This window comes from Amia ocellicauda, chromosome 9 (genome assembly GCF_036373705.1).
Source record: "Amia ocellicauda isolate fAmiCal2 chromosome 9, fAmiCal2.hap1, whole genome shotgun sequence".
Lineage (NCBI taxonomy): Eukaryota > Metazoa > Chordata > Actinopteri > Amiiformes > Amiidae > Amia > Amia ocellicauda.
In genome coordinates this window covers 34584096-34600346 of record NC_089858.1, presented here as the reverse complement: position 1 = coordinate 34600346, position 16251 = coordinate 34584096, and the positions used below count along the sequence as shown (strand labels likewise).

At 48.7% G+C, this 16251-nt stretch overlaps 1 protein-coding gene across 1 annotated transcript; it reads right to left on the bottom strand.

Annotated features, from left to right (window-relative positions):
- Positions 1 to 614: 614 nt before the first annotated feature.
- LOC136759286 (serine/threonine-protein phosphatase 2A 55 kDa regulatory subunit B alpha isoform) lies at positions 615 to 15014 on the bottom strand. The gene is made up of 10 exons (XM_066714206.1): positions 14723 to 15014; positions 10939 to 11016; positions 6235 to 6332; positions 5881 to 6046; positions 5110 to 5222; positions 4854 to 5031; positions 4542 to 4706; positions 4249 to 4418; positions 3428 to 3519; positions 615 to 2276 (listed from the first exon to the last, which is right to left on the bottom strand). Exons 1-10 carry the CDS (start codon positions 14727 to 14729, stop codon positions 1997 to 1999), a joined length of 1347 nt encoding a protein of 448 aa, XP_066570303.1. The 5' UTR covers positions 14730 to 15014; the 3' UTR covers positions 615 to 1996.
- Positions 15015 to 16251: the final 1237 nt, after the last annotated feature.

Below are 16251 nucleotides of genomic sequence, written 5' to 3'. Positions count from 1 at the left end.
ATGAGGACTGGAGCTGGAGAGGCGGGTAGATTTATAGAGCTGCACCCATGTGGCAGAAGACGACGAGAACCTTAATTCTTCTACTGGGTTCAGTTCTGTTCTGTTCCAGGGCTTGTTGGCAATCCAGTCAGTGCTTTTATTTTGGGACTAAGATGTGCAGTTCATCTGAAAGGGAGTGCTGCAGATGCCTACAGCTGCCCTAGATGTATAAAAGGTTGTGTTCACCAAGCTCTTCCTCCAGGTTTCCAGTCTGCACCAGCTTACGTTTCGGTCAACAGAACCCGGAATAATAATTTTAAAAACCGTAGCGTTTGGAACTTATTTTAAGCAACTCTCAAGCTCAGGAGGGGACATTCTCAAGAAAGCACTGACACAGACACCATGGCATCTGACACATCGTACAGATCTACACAATCACGGTCCCACAAAAATGTGTTGCCACTGTTGGCCAGAGCTCAACTGAAGCGAAAATAATGAACTCTCTTTTCCCGACAGTGATACAGAATCACGTATTGCAAAATGAAGAACGTCTTTAGATAATGGATCATAAAGTGGAAAATCAGAATGTAAGAATCTCATTCAGGACAGAATTATATATATAAAAAAAAAAGAAATTAAACCGTGAAACAAATGTTTACTGTGCAAATCAATCTAGAGTTTTTGCAATGAATTTAAAGACAAACAAAAAACACCTATAATCATAAAACTATAGTTGATTTTACAGACTTACAGTGCACCTGACCATCCCAGTTTCACTTCTTTGAGCCTCAGAAAACACTATACATGTACACCGAGCCCTGCCATAATACAATGAGCACCCCCCACAACAATCCATAATGCATGCCCATGGTGTCCACACAGCATCAGCCCTCTACAACGCCAGACAATGCTGGGTTTGTGCATGCTCCATTTTGTGCTTGGTGTAATGTTGTGTACGTATTAAAGGGTGTCAAAGATACGCGTTTAATGGCAGGATGTCTATGTGGATGCACACATACACACACAAATACCTGCACCCTACTTTGCAATTTGTGACAACATAACACTGCACACTACTTACATCTCCACATTCTGTGAATGCAAATTAAAAAAGCAAGCCAACACAAAAAAAGAGCGGTGGGCACATGAGACATTCAAGAGCCTGGCACAGGGTATGCATTCCTCCCCTCTCCTCCTCTTGCCACCCCCTATCCTGAAAACAAAACTAAACAACTCTCAGGGCAGAGACGAGTGTGGGGTGGATAATACCTAGAAGGAGGGCTACAGCTAACACAACCCGACAAACCACGTTGCAAAGCATCAAGACTAGGGGAAGGTGCGAGAGAGAGAGAGAGAGAGAGAGAGAGAGAGAAGGAAGAGAGGGGGAAGCCGAGAGGTGACGGGTATCAGATTTCACGGAGAGCCTGCACGCAACCCAAATACACAGTGATAAAAAACAAAAAATGATTATGGCACAAAAGATGAAGAACCCTCCCCTCCACCTTCCCCTCCATGCTCCATTTAGAAAAAGAATGATAGAAGAAAGAGGAATATAAAACAAAAACAAAAGGGCACATGGAGAAGACTATGGGTTTCTAAGGTTTTGTAAAAAAAGTTTTAATTAAGATTGGTTCAATATTTTCGTTTTGGAGTTTGGATCCTGCTTCTAGTTCTAGCGTTGTGGTTCTAGTTTGGGCACCTTCGCTCGGGCTGCGGGAGGCAGAGGGCGGGGAAGGGAGAGAGAGGGAAGGAGGGAGGTGAGTGTGTGTGTGTGTGTGTGTGAGTGGGGGGCAGGGGAATTGACATGTTTTGCACATGTGTGTGCGTGTGCGTGCGTGTTTGTCTTTTGGATGGGGAGAAGGCAGGTGTGGTGGTAGTGGGCAGTGGGGAGGGCAAGGGGTAGTGTCTGTGTTGTTGTCGTCATCATCATCGTTGTCGTCATTTTTTTGTTTTGGGTTTATTTTATCTTAATTTTTTTTTTTTTTTTTTTTTTAACTCTTTGTGGGGATTTCTCAGTTCAGTTTATTTTATCCTGGAATATGTATAAGTTGTTGGTGGTGGCCACTGCGATGATGTTGTCTTGGGGGTGCCAGGCGGTGTGGAGGATCTTCTTGTTAAAGTCCAGGCTGTCCACGCTGATCTCGTCCTTCTTGCGCTTGCCGCCCGCGCACACTTTGCGGGGCTTGAGCACCGAGCGGGGCTTGCTGCTCTCGCGGGACGCCTCCAGTGTCACGTCCTTCCTCTGGCCGCGGTCAAACATCCGGAAAAAGTTGTTGTAGGAGCCCGTCATCACCACACTGCCGGGGGGAGAGGGGGAGAGAGAGAGAGAGAGAGAGAGAGAGAGAATGAGACAGATTTCTCAGCCCGATTGTGGTGTGGTCAGGGCTTATTGCTGGAGGCTGGGGTGGGGTTTCCTGATCAGAACTGTAACCTCAGCAGAAAGTGCATCTCAGGGCACAACGGGGGTAAAGGGACTGGAAATAATGAACAAAACGCATAAATAAGTGGACACCACCCAATGCAAACTTTAGATCTCTGTGTCTGTGTGTGTCCCACTATCTGTCCGTCTCTCTCCTGCAACAATGCTACTGACTAAGAGACCTCCCTCCACCCCAAACACCACTCCCACTCCCATGCCCTGGCCCGACAACCCTCCCCTCCCCCAGGGACTTAATCCCACTCGCACGCACGCACACTGCTTGGCGGAGATAAAGAGCCACAGTGATACGGTCTCTCCAGAGCCCAGTGTGCACTGCTGATATTAAACCTGAGCAGCCAAACAAGTCCAGGGAAGCTCCCTTAGCCAAATCAACACCTCAGGAGCCAATAAACTGTCAGCCAATAGGCCACGTGACCCGTTTCACACCCTAGGGGCACCTCTCAGGGCAGTCAGAAAACGCTTCATGCTAGAAGTTAATACCTGCTTATCCTGCCAAAGAGAAATAAATAAATCAAATTAAAAATAAGAAGCTGGAAGAGTCACACAAAACTTTGTTCTAATTTAGGCGATCAAATGCAAATTCAATGCTGGGTTTCTTAGTTTATTTCTCAGCATGGGGTGACTGCTTTTCATCTTTTAATACAAATGAACCCTTTTGTAAATATGACCATGTGTGTCTCTTGGGCAAAGCAGCCAATTCCAGCTACTTTATTTTTGTTCAATTGTTTCTCTCTCTTTTTTTTTTTTATGCAAACAAAAACACACATCCACCAGATCAGTGGAAGCTGTTGGCGTCTCACTTCTTGAAAGCGGCTGTGAATCGGCCAATGCTCTGCCCGAGTGGGGAGCCACTAGATTCTGCCCAGTGTATTGAACGAGTATTCTCCCACTCTCCGGGTTAACTGATCTTTCAGCTTTAAAAATTATATTCCGTTCGGATTTCAGAAAAGGCAAAGTTTCCAGAGAAAAGACCACAGCAAAGAAGGGCAACAAGTCCGTCAGTCTTACCTGTCGTTTCCATTCCAGCAGCACTCGAACTTGTCGAAGATGCAGTCATTCTCGTACAGTGAGCACAGCTTACTCCTGAGGTATTCATGGACCTGGGGGTGAGAGCATTTACATCAGTGTTGAATGAGATGAACATTGGAGCAACAAACCCAAACTGCCTACAAACTGCAGATTTAGTTCTTATTTTAGAGCAACGGCAAAACTCAAAATGGCCGCCCCTATCTCCCTGCCCCGGGAGAACACGGTCGGCTTATTTTGCAAGACGGACACGTTCACACTCTAGAGGAAAACATGAAATAGCTTTTTCATCGAAGTGACAGAGGTCCCAGACCACAGACCTTCAATTACGAGGGGCACCAGAGCCATGGAAAAGAGGGGAGGGAAAAGAATCTCCAAACCCCAGATCGAGCCGCTCCCTTTCCAGACTACGGCCCGGACAAAAATCACGGCTTGGACCGATCCGTGATACACTTGTACCCGACCGGGGTTTGTTCTACTGTCAGAGGTCACTTTCTACTGCTGGCAAATAGGCCCTCAGGGCGGAGCTGTTCTGGTCTAGGCCTCGGTTATTCCTCTACCGTGCCAGTCTGGTCCTTGGGCTCCCCCTGCTGGCCTTGAGCACGTAGAAAACCCCATGCAGGGGCAAGAGCTCCATCTCTCCTTCCCTTCACTCTGCCTCTCTCCATCCTTTCCACCTCTCTCCCCCCAAAACCTTCACTCCCCTGTGTCCGCTCTTGCCTCCCTTCCTCCCACTGCTCCTCACTTCTACAACCACCCTCTCCCCTCGCTGCCCCCTCCCAGTCCCCCACCCCTCTCCTGACCTGGTACGTCTCCACCGGCCGGGTCTCCATGTTGAGGTCCCAGATCTTGACGGACAGGTAGTCTCTGGTCATCATGTAGCGGCCGCTGTGGCTGAACTTGACGTCGGAGATGGACGAGATGATTTCCGAGAAGAACGACCGGTTGCTGGGGTCCTCCGGCTCCTCAAACACTGCCACGGGGGGGAAGCAAGCAAACAAAGTGAAACGCGATTCGGAAACGGGTCTCTCTGACCTACAAACACCGAAGCGGCTCGTTTATTTTGCGCTTCGCTGCAAGAGGAAGCGGTACTGACGTTTGGAGTGCTTGTCGCAGAGCGCCGAGGCCCGCATGTCGCACAGCCGGATGGTGCCCTTGCTGCTGCTGTACACGAAAGTGTTGCACTGGTTGGGGTGGAACTCGGCCGCTGTGATCACCTCCGTCAGCTCCTCCATGTTGGCCGGCTTGATGTCCACGATGTCTGAGGGGCGGGGGGGGTCAAGGGCAAACCGGAGCGGACAGACAGAGGGACAGACGGGAGACGGCTAAGCGCACTCGCACACGCAGGAGCGCGCACACACGGCCGAAGAGGCCCCGGCCTACAGTCTGGTGCCGATGTGGAGGATACTGAAGCTGCGGTCGGTGATCTCCAGGTGCCAGAGGTTGATGCGCAGGTCGTCGGCGGACAGGTACGTCTCGTAGTCCGAGTTCACGGAGATGGAGTTGATGTGGTAGGTATGTGCGTTGGCGAAGACGCGCCGGGGGCTGGCCTCCACCATCAGGTCCATGGGCCGGAACACTGGGACCTGGCGGGGGCAGGGGGTTAATAGCGAGACTCGCACGTGGACAGAGATAAAAACAGTTTTTCCTCTCCCTCTCCCTACCCTTAGTGTTGTGAGCGCAGAGTGGTCTCGTATCCGGCCGTCCTCCTCCTTCAGGTTGTACCCCTCTGGCCTCTTGTCTCGTTCACTGATCTTCCACAGTTTGATTGTTTTATCTGCAAAACACGCCGTTTCTCTTAAGTTACTCAGCAAACACCCTTCAGTTTAGGCAGTGTAGGCCTATATGGTTTAATTACTAAGATGCGGCGTTCTACAGACAGACACAGACACCACTTACAAAAACAGAGGAAAACTAAATCCTGCACAAATTCTACGAAACTAAAACGAAGGATTCAAATTCTGACAGCAAATGTAGATCAAAATAAGACCGCATCCCTGGACCGGGCCGAGTCGAGTCAGGTGAGCACAGTATGAGGAAGGCCTCAACACCCTTGTAGACCGAGACCCAGAGTCCACAGTATTCTCCGTCTGCTCCACTAGGACTAGAAAACAGCCAAAGCCGATTAAGTGGACCCTGCTGGGCAGAGAGCGCTGGCTCCCCGGGCGGCTGGACTCATAAGACAATGACTTGAGGATGAAGGATGGAGGAAGGAGTGCCGACAGGAAGAACCTAACTGATTATCTTTGTTCTGCTTCTTGCACATCCTCAACGGGTCAGACTGTAATGGCGGATCACTTCCTTGACTCTGGAATCCTTGGGGAGGGGATTTACGGAAATGAGAGCATGGGACACAAACGCCTTCTCTCCTCCTGTGGCACTTGAACCGAGTCATCACGTACTCATTCAATTACATCTTGGCATGATTCGCTCACCGTTTGTGGACAACAGGAACTGCGCGGCGTTCTTCTGGGGCAACCATCGGATCTTGTTGATTTTCTCCTCGATCTCTAAACTCTTCAGGTAGTCGAACTCCGGCTCGTGGCTCTGGAACGTGCTGTAAACATTGTACTCCCCCCGGCACTGGGGCTGGCTCTTGTTCTGAGAGCGACGGAGAGGGAGAGTGAGGGAGAGGAAGAGTGCAGGGGATAGAGAGCGAGAGAGAGTGAACTACACAGGAAGCACTGAGGGGTGAACCAGAGCGAGAGCAACAGAGAAGCCAAGGGGAGATATCGGGGGGGGGGGGTGCTGCACGGAGATTAAAGGGAGTGGTAGGGAACACCTCTGACCTCTGGCTCCTGCTGGAAGATGACCACTCGGCCGCCTTTGTCCCCCGTGGCGAGTAGCTCCCCCGAGTGATTGAACTCAACCGTAGAGATGATATCAGCTGCAGGAGGCAGGAGAGAAGACATGACCAGGTCAGGTACCCCGAGTGCTGGGACAGATTAATACAAAAACTAAACACAGCCCTAACGCAGCTGCTCAGCGCTCACCATTTTCCAGGGCCAGTGTAGGGAGCAGGACCTTCCCTAATGCATTCAAAAAAGCACTTAAGGAAACAAGAGACACCGTTCGTTTAATTTTCAAACGATAGAATTGCCGAGTGGATTCCTGAAAAATTTAGAACAGACGCCAATCGATAAACAAACTTCCCCATTTTAAAACACTGTCCGGCCCAAAAGGAGGAAAACGCCACCGCGAGTGGGAGCTAGCGCCAGGAAAGTGGGTTGTGTATATCTCGATATCTTAAGTTCACAATTTTTCAAATCTTAAAACACCATTATCTTACAAGATCTTTATTATATTTTTTTTGGGCAGATGCCCTTATCCAGGGTGACTTGCAGGATATAAGAGCAATACAAAAGTGCAATAAGAATAATACAGTCCAAAATTACTGATGAATACCATCTGCCTCAGGCCCTGCATGGCCCCCTGAGAACAGACCTGTACTGCCTCCCACTGGGTTGGTGCCTACTCCCTTTCATGTTTGGCGTGATTTGCCTTCTCTGCATGCGTGCCTGCATGAGGTCTCATTTGCATGGCCAGATAGATACCCTGAAAACCCAATGGCTTTTTCCCCACAGAGCCACGCAGTGGGGGCACATCCTGTTACCCTCCCACACAGGTGTCTGATGGCTACCCCCCCACCCCACAACACACACAGTACAGCAATCTCCGGCCCTGATCCTCTGTACCTGAGCCTCCGCACACACACTGTCGCTGCCCAAGGCCTTATGTAATCTCTGCACACAAGCAACGGCCCCGGCCAAGTCAGACATCTGCCAGACGCCACGCCGGATATCACCACCGCGAGACTCACAGCAGCCGCCTGAGCGCCCGGGCGCTTTTTTGGCTTAAACTGGTTATTGACTTTTTGTTTCAACCTTTTATGATTAATATCAGACTGCATATAACGGGTACGAATTGAGAGAGAGAGAGAGAGAGAGAGAGGTGGGGGGGAGGGGGAGTAAATCACCAGTATTGTGAGAGCATGCAGGAGTAGCAGAGAAAACAGTACATGGAGCAGAAAGAGATAAATAAAGACTACTAGAATGAAAAGGGATTGTGCACATGCAGTAGGTCTGAATACATCCTCAGGGTCCCTGTGCAGAGGGGGTTGTGCTCACTGTGCCCTTTTCTAGCGTCTGTTAAAACTAACCAGATAGCACTTCAAAAGCCTGGACGAGTCGTGCATCAGCTGCTGTGGCTGCAGGACCACTGTCTGGACTGTAGTATACTGCACTGTGGCTGCAGGGCCACTGTCTGGACTGTAGTATACTGCACTGTACTGTACTGCTGCAGTCATCTACTGCACTGTACTGACCCGCTGCACAGTCACTGCACTGCTGGGTGTACAGAAGGGTAGAGGCTGGGATTGAACCACAAATCTCCCACATGAAGCAGTAGAGCACCTGGCCACCTACAGCTGACATCTGAAGCGTGTTAGCACAGGGAGCAGAGATTTTAACAAAAATTGTGATGGTGCTTAAGACTCGGGTGGTGAGGGGGCATGCTATTTCTGAATCTGCACAATTCGGAAAACTCTCCCCTCTCCGTTCCACACAATCCCACAATCCCACACACTTCACTCTCATGAAGGCTAGGGCAGGCCGGCATTAACTCTTTGTTGCCAAGTGAAGTAGAAGGACAATAGAGGGAGAAAGGAGGTGGGGGGGGGGGGGGGGGGGTCTTTTGTGTAGTGCTAACCTCCCTGGGGCCGGGGAGAGGGGGCAGGGAGCACAGCGGCAGGGATGAGGGTGAGGGGGCAGAGAAAGCGCGAGAGAACATGACCATGTCAGCAGAAAGACAAAGTGAAAAGCACGGATGGCTTGTAGGCTTCACGCCCACAACCAGCTGTGGATCAAACTGCTGGGCAAGGGGAGTCTCATCATAGCGCACCACTTTCAGGGGGGCACACGAGGTGACCGATGGGCATCATACGCACCACATCACCGTGTCAAATACCTTCCATGACTTCGGCTGTGCCAAGTGACTCTAATAGGATTCGATCTTTTTCCAAGAAGGTGCGTTCCTGGGGGGCAATTTTAAACGGTTTATAAATACAAAGCCACACCTGTCATGTTCGGAAAAGTGCCGAAAGCGTCATAGAATGTGACCTTGTGACCTCAAGAACGAACGCAACCTTGCCAACTATGCAGGCCTTAGGAAAATCTAAATTGTCTTTTAATTATCCCCCTCTACTTTATCTAATTAAAGTGGAAGAAATCTGAACAGACGTATTCTTACTCAAACCAATTGTTGCATCTGTGAGAGACAGGCCAGGGCAGAGGGAGGACTTCTCTCTTAACCCCCAGCTGTCTACGCTTCACACCTGCGCCGGCCCTGTCAAAGCCCCATCTGTCAGGGCTCTACGGATGTGCCCCGCTGCCCCCTCCTTCCCCTGTGCGCCACACACAATCCAGGCCTTATCACAGCTCTGGCACTGGCCTGGTGTGGGGCAGCGATAGCCCGGGTGCTGGGCACGTGCCCGAGAGAGGAGAGAAGGGATCTAGTTTGCTCCACACACAATTCCGCTCCCTAACAAAGGGCAGAGGGAAACACACACACACACACTATCTGCTCCATGATCACACACCAACAACATGCCAACAGCTGGTCCCACACCAAGACGCCACCATAACCAACCTGTGCGAGCCCACTTTCACCTGCTTCGCCTCCTGCGACCCCCACACAATACCCCGAACCTCCACACTGCACACACTCACACTTGGCCGTCCCCTTGTTTGGCCACACCGGTCCCTTCAGCTGCAACCTGAGCTACCGGGCCACGGTGCTGTGTCAAGTAAAGCACAGCTGGCAGTGTGTTGACAGAATTGTGTCCCCGTTGTTTCTGCCAGGTGGCTTTAACAAGATCCACCTCCACACCGCAGGGCGATATAGAAACCAACACCTGGCCAGCGAGAGGAAAAGCACCCAACAGGCAAGAGACGGGGTGTTTAAAAAGCAAAGCAAAGCATCGCAGGAATCCAATGCTGAGGGGGCACTTATGGGTTTAAAGAACAATATCCAACTCATATGGATTTGTTACATTTCATAACTCAAGGATCGTTCTAGCTGCACAGGAGTTTTTGAATTTGAAAGTCCTGTTGCGCCCACGAAAGGCACAAAATGCCAGACATTAGTAATGATCAACAAATAAATCACCAATATGTGCACTAAAAAGAAAAGTGCATTAAAAATAAGTGCTGTAACCACTTCCTGACTCGACAAATCTGTATTTTCTTTAATGTTTCAAAGTACAAATACCCAGAGGTTACCAACCAATCATAAATAAATAAAACTAATAATAAAATAACATGATCATGACTTGGCAAATCAGCTGTATTATTTTTTTGTCACATGATGTACAACACACACAGCTACTGCTTGCACAGCAGACAATGAGGACAGCATGCCAAGAGAGGTGCCCCTACCAGCCCAACCTCTCTCTTTCACCTACTCTCCTTAGTCTCTGCCCTGCCTCTCCTGCCCCTCTCTCGCTCTCCCTCCCTCTCTAATGCTGTAAATGTCTTCCTCCTCCCCTCACCCCTCTCTCTCTCTCCTCATTTGTTACAAACCTCAGTGCCAACCCTGTCACCCGGTCTCCGGCAGCGCCCCACCCACACACCCTGGCACAGCCCAGCACCTGGGGACGCCAACACTGCGCTGCTCTTGCTGTGGGCATTACCAGGGAAGGGCAAAACTATTATTATCGATCCAAGTAAATCACCAGCTTCCCCCTGCTAAATTTCCCAGATCAATCTTGCTGCTTTCCTTGCAGAGGTCAAATCAGTTGACCAGAGCAAATGTCTGCCAGTTGTTTCAGTCGGCCATTGCTCGAGTCCCACAGACTTCAGGTTTGAATAAGAATAATTGCAACCAGTTTGCACACATCCCCCAATTCACTGCCTATTAATACCCCTACCCCTTAGCTTCAAATCCACCCCTACTACCCCTGCTCTGCAATGCACTCTCTCTACCTGACCCCAACTCAATCCCAAACCTGCTTCAAATCAATACAACAGCAGTTGTAGATCTTCAGATAGTCGTCAAACACTCCCTGTTGAGGCAAACGCAACAAGCAAGTCAAGCATCACCGATACCCACCATGACCTTCCTTAGCATCTCTGGTGGTGTCCGCCACACTGCACAGCGCCAGCAGACAGGACCCCCCCCCCAAGCATGAGAGTCATTTCCACATCTGTGTGCCGTGTTCGACGCTCACGCACGCAAACTTCAATGCTTCAAAACCACAAGCGACTGCATGAGAAATCCCTACTCCCTTGACAATAAATTATGCATAATATTATAATAAAAGCAGAATAAATAAAAACAAACCCTTAAATCTGGAAGTAAAAAGACAACCACTGAACAACACTGAACTCCCTGCATCGGAGAGAGGCTAACAAGCTCAGGTTCGGTGTCAAACGCTATAAATTTCGAAGCACAAAAACACATTAAGGTCACAGTGAGAGCAGGGTCCGAGATCTTACCTTCTGCCACGTCATCATCGATGGCACCTTTAACCTGAGAGAAACACCACTGGACGTCATTGCCACCACCGCCGGCGCCTGGGAAGAACAGACAGACAGAACAGTCAGCTTCAAATGCAATTTCATATATTATTGATACAGATAGTGATGTTCTCCTCCTCGCTCTCTCCTCCATTCTCACGGCACTCGGAGGAACGGTTTCTCTGGCGAGGTGTGACAGACTCGCAGTGTAGGCTGTGTCTGAGAATTTTGTTTCTTCATATTGCGGGGGGGAACAAACTGTGAAGGTGTGATTGATTTAAATTAGCTGACTGAACTCTAGAATAATGACTGGAGGTGTTTATTTATATAAATATATGAAGAATTGAGTGATTTTCTTCTGTGTGTTAGATGCATACCCATACACATTTGTCACAGATAACATTTTATCTGCGTGGTCTGTCTTTATCAAATGCTTAAAAAAAAAAAAAAACATCAACCATCCAGGAAGTGGGTAGGGGGAAGGATGTTAATGTTGCACCACTGCTTTCAAAACAAACTACCATGTTGCACAGACAGACAGACAGTCGGGATCTGCAGACGCTTTTGCAAACTTGACGAAGCAGCGAAAAACTAATACAGTGGATGTACTTTTATTGGCACTTCTGTCCATGCAAATCTTAACGACAAAGTCCACCTCCGGCACCTGGCACCACCCGGGGCACACGGACACATATGGGAGGCTGCAGCGGGGCATGGCTGGTAGAGGATAGAGCAGGCTGCTACACAATGGGGCTGCTATTCTTACTCCTTCGTAAAGCAGCGCAGAGCCAGTGCCACCGCGGTCTGAGAGGAGTCGCTACACTCACATGGGACTGGTCTCCACTCGTACAGTGGTGGGGAGAAACACTGTGTGTGTGAAGCTCCCATTCAACATTGGAAAGTCATGAAAGGACCCCATAGTCTTGGAATTAGGCACCACATACTGTAAACATGGCGACCACATCGGCAAGACTCTAATGCTTTGCTTTACACAGCACGATGTGTTATGTCTCAGTTTCCAGGAAAAATAAATTAAGTATTGAATGAAGGTATTCTTCTACACTGAATGGTTCTGGTTTTAAAACACACACATAAATCTCTAAAGCACAAGCATGTTTTTACTTAATTATATCCACACCCTGCATTCTGGAGAGATGTCATAGTACCTTTAACACAGAAATACAGAACAGTGCAGAAAAAAGAAAACCGGTTGTTTTAAAAAAAAAAAAAAAAAAAAAAAATGGAGGGAGGGAGGCGAAAAAAGAAAAACAAGATCAGCATCGTGCAGAAGTGGACAGCCTGGTTCTGGCTGGGGTCGACCTCAGTCTACCTCTATAAACTCAGGACTTCAAACACACCCACAAATCATCTAACCGCTCGATGACATCTGAAAATGCCTGCACTTCCAGTCACAGCATATAGCCACAGGGATTGTGATCATGATTGTGTGTGTGCACGACTAGCAAATTTCTGAATATCATATAATACAATCCAAATTAAACATCTAAAACTGGGATCAAAATTAATTAAGATGAAGGAAGAGCAATCAAGCCGATTTTAAAATATCCTAAACGTGTGTATTTCTCTCCTTTGCGGAAAAATAGGGACAGGCTGCACGACAACAAAGAATAATCTTGCACATCTGATCAGATTAGAGGAGAGGGGGTGAGGAGAGGACAGGATAGGATAGAAAAGGGATCTTGACCTGATTTTGGATGGTTTCACAGTGCGAGACACAAACTGGAATCCGCTGCCACAGAGGAGGAGAAAACCACAGCGCTTCCCTGACATATCTAAGGGAACCAAAATGAAATCGATCTCCCATCCAAACCACCGGCTTCAGAACCGGGTCTCCCTGAAAAGATAATGCGGTTATCCAATCTGCGTGTACAGAGAGGAGTTTAACATGACTGTGGGGGTGGGGAGCATAGGCTAAACCTTCACTCAATCATTTGAAGCCACGTGTGAAACCCTGCAGGTTGAGCGGCCCCAGGCCCAGGGCGGCAGCGCCCAGGGTAGTGCACGCAGCTACCCCAGTCACGCAAGGCAGAAACGACCCATTTTCAAACTTCCCAAACGTTTGTGAGGAACGGCGTTGTGCAGAGTCCCCCGGCAAACGAGACGCACAGCCTCCCTCCCACTGCCCGACGGTCTGAGCAGCCTAGCAAACAAGCAATGCCTGGCCATCTCCGTCATGCTGTTACTAAAAGGGTGGCACAGGACTGCATCCTAACAGCTCTGGGTCTTTTTCCGATCTCTCCTCCTGGAAAAGTAACGTAAAGGATGCCACTTTGCGAGCAGTTAAGCCATGAAGAGCAAAGTTAGGCGAGTTTCAGAGCCCTGGAGGGTCCGATCTTGGTTACCCGTGGTCCAGCTGACAGAAAAATGACAAGTACAGGTGGGGGTTTTGAGTAAAGTATCACGTTCACTCTAAATGCCATTACCACTTTTCTAGAGTGCATTGGCACATTATAAACGGGCAGACACAGATATGTGAAGCCCACTGGCTACAGCTTTGATGTAACGATTATGACATAACAAATGGGGTTATAATATCAATAACAGCGATAATGGTAGGAGCACGGGTGTTTTTGACTGCCTGTCTGAGAACTCACTGCAACTATTTATAGAAAACACCTAAAGAAACATCTGTCTCTCTTTAAATCTACTCTACATGCATAGGACTGTGGCCACCTTGCATAAATCCACTGGGAGTTTCAGAGGCAGAGGAGACGCCTGCGTGGTGTGAAAAGCATCTGGAGCCCATGGAGGGGGTTAGAGTAACGTTTTCTAACTTAATCAAGTGAACGATTATCTTTAACACCCGATCAGTCTTAGACCGCTCGTTCAGAGTTATTGATCTGTTTATTTGGCTATTTATATAAATGCAAAAGACAACACATGTCAGGGGTGGGTGGGGGGGAGGGTCGTCATCACCTATTCATAAACCAGGCGCAAGGTGCCTCCATATCTCGCATACTGTGAAATCAAGGAAGTCCGATCTCCCTCCATCCCTCCATAACCCTTCATTCCGAAACGGCACATCCATCTTCCTTCTCCCTGTATTATTTATTTATTTATGCATCGTTTAAATAAATAAATAAAGGCTATTTCAATTCCGGGGCAGCTGCACCTACACGACACTATACTAATGCACCCCCCTGGGCGAGGATCCGATATTATTACCCAGCATCAGCTGCCGATTACATACAGGAGGCTGTGCTGTGCTGTGCTGTGCTGGAGGACGGCGCTAGTGATGACTAATATTATTATTCACAGGTCTCCCGTTTGCATATATGTATTGTTTTGCAAGAATAAGGAAAAGGAGATTTCCACTTAGGCCCTGTACAATATAACTGGGGGGGGGGGTGGAAGTATATGAAGCCGTAGGCAGCCGATGTTAAGAGTAGGCTAAATACTCAACCCCCCCCCACATACATACACATACACACTGCTGTACACCGTGCAACACCGTTCAGGCATTAAATCAAGGCACATGAATATGGAGGTTTGGTATGAATACTCACACATCTATATGGATAACAACACATGCACAAGCGGGGGGGGGGGGGTTTGGCACCTCGGCCCGGCTGGACGTGAGCACAACGTGGGGAGCCGCGGGAGAGAAAGACGGAGGATGGGGGGAAACGCACAGGGGTGGACATGATGAAGTGGATGCCGGGCTCTCGCAGGGAGGGCACACCGGGCGCCTGCATCCATCGCTTTTGCAGTGCATGCTGTCTTTTCTCCGCGCTGCTGTTACCTGCCATGGCGAGAGCGCAGATCTCCGGAGCGCGATGGGGTGCTGCTGCCGCCGACGCCGACCCGGACCAACCGCAAGCACTCGACAGTAATAGCACCAGATCGGGAAGCTATGGGCGCTGGATGGGCCGGCCGCCTTTCTGCCTGCCTGCCTGCCTGCCTGCCTCTCTCTCTCTCGCTCTCTCTCTCCCTCACACACACTCTCTCTCTCACTCACTCACTCACTCACTCACTCTCCCTCTCTCTCTCTCTACCTCCCCTCTCATTCCACTTTCAAAATGGCGCACCCTCCTCCCGCACTGACGTCATTCCAACCGACGTTATCCCGGGTGGGTGAGGCGGGGGGCGGGGCTCCGAGAGCCGCAAGAGGCTTGTCGCGGTTTAAATACGTCACTACCTTGTAGTTGCGTGTAGAGGCGCACTTCAGCGTTCGTCTTTTTTAGGATGTAATTGCTGGGACAGGTACATCTTTTGTCATGCTATGTAGCAATGCATGCATTACAGAGGGCGTCATTTACATGCATTGCCATGTTATTTAGTACACAGGGCACACCATTCAAGTAATTTTGTGAAAGTACGGTATCCCCACTAGCTGTCCCTCTGCTTAGTCCCTCTGCTCGCTTCGCCAGTGCGGGGCCCCCCAGCCCTCTGAGGTCTGTGGCCCTTTAACACGCAATGGTCGCGCTTGTGTCTGTCTGCTAGCGATTCCACGTGTGTCGTACGGGACACCCGGAAGAGATTTCGCAACAATCACAGTGCACTTTCGGTTTAAAACTCATAGGCTAAAGTACCTGTAGAAAGTCTGCACCCCCTTGAACTTGTTTCACACTTTGCTGTGTCAGTGTCTTAGTCTCATGCATGTAAATAAGATTTTTTTTCTCCTTTTATCTACACACCATACTTCACACTGTTTAGTGGAGAAATGTTTTTATTGTGAATATATTTATACAGTACTGTGCAAAAGTTTTAGGCAGGTGTGAAAAAATGCTGTAAAGTAAGAATGCTTTCAAAAATAGACATGTTAATAGATTCTATTTATCAATTAACAAAATGAAAAGTGAGTGAACAGAAGAAAAATCTGAATTCATATGTATATAAATATGAATACAAAACTAGATTTGACAATATTTGACCATTCTTGTTTACAAAACTGTTCAAGTTGTTTGGGTGATGCACTGTGATGGGTTTGCGTCCAACATAATGCTTTGCATTTAGGTCAAAATGTTCAATTTTAGTTTCATCAGACCACAAAACATTTTGCCACATGGCTATAGAATATCCTGAGCAGTTTTTTGCTGATTTGTGGAGTGCTTGTGACATTGTTACCAGGGGTGGACTGGCCAACTGTACACACTGTACTGACCACACTTCATTAGGCACATTCTACCCCCCGCTCTCCATAGTGTGGGTAAAAGTCCAGGGCCGCTTTTGGTCCCAGTCAGCCCCTATATATTACTGGATATTTATTATTTTTGATGGTAGTATGCACGTTAATATGTGATAGTGATAGTCTGCAATCAACGTAGTAGT

Excerpts from the sequence above, each read along its gene's own strand:
- LOC136759286 (XM_066714206.1), bottom strand. Across the intron at positions 6,333-10,938 it reads CGATGATGACGTGGCAGAAG|CTGATATCATCTCTACGGTT; the intron begins GTAAGATCTCGG and ends TGCCTCCTGCAG. Across the intron at positions 5,223-5,880 it reads GTTCCTGTTGTCCACAAACG|ATAAAACAATCAAACTGTGG; the intron begins GTGAGCGAATCA and ends CGTGTTTTGCAG.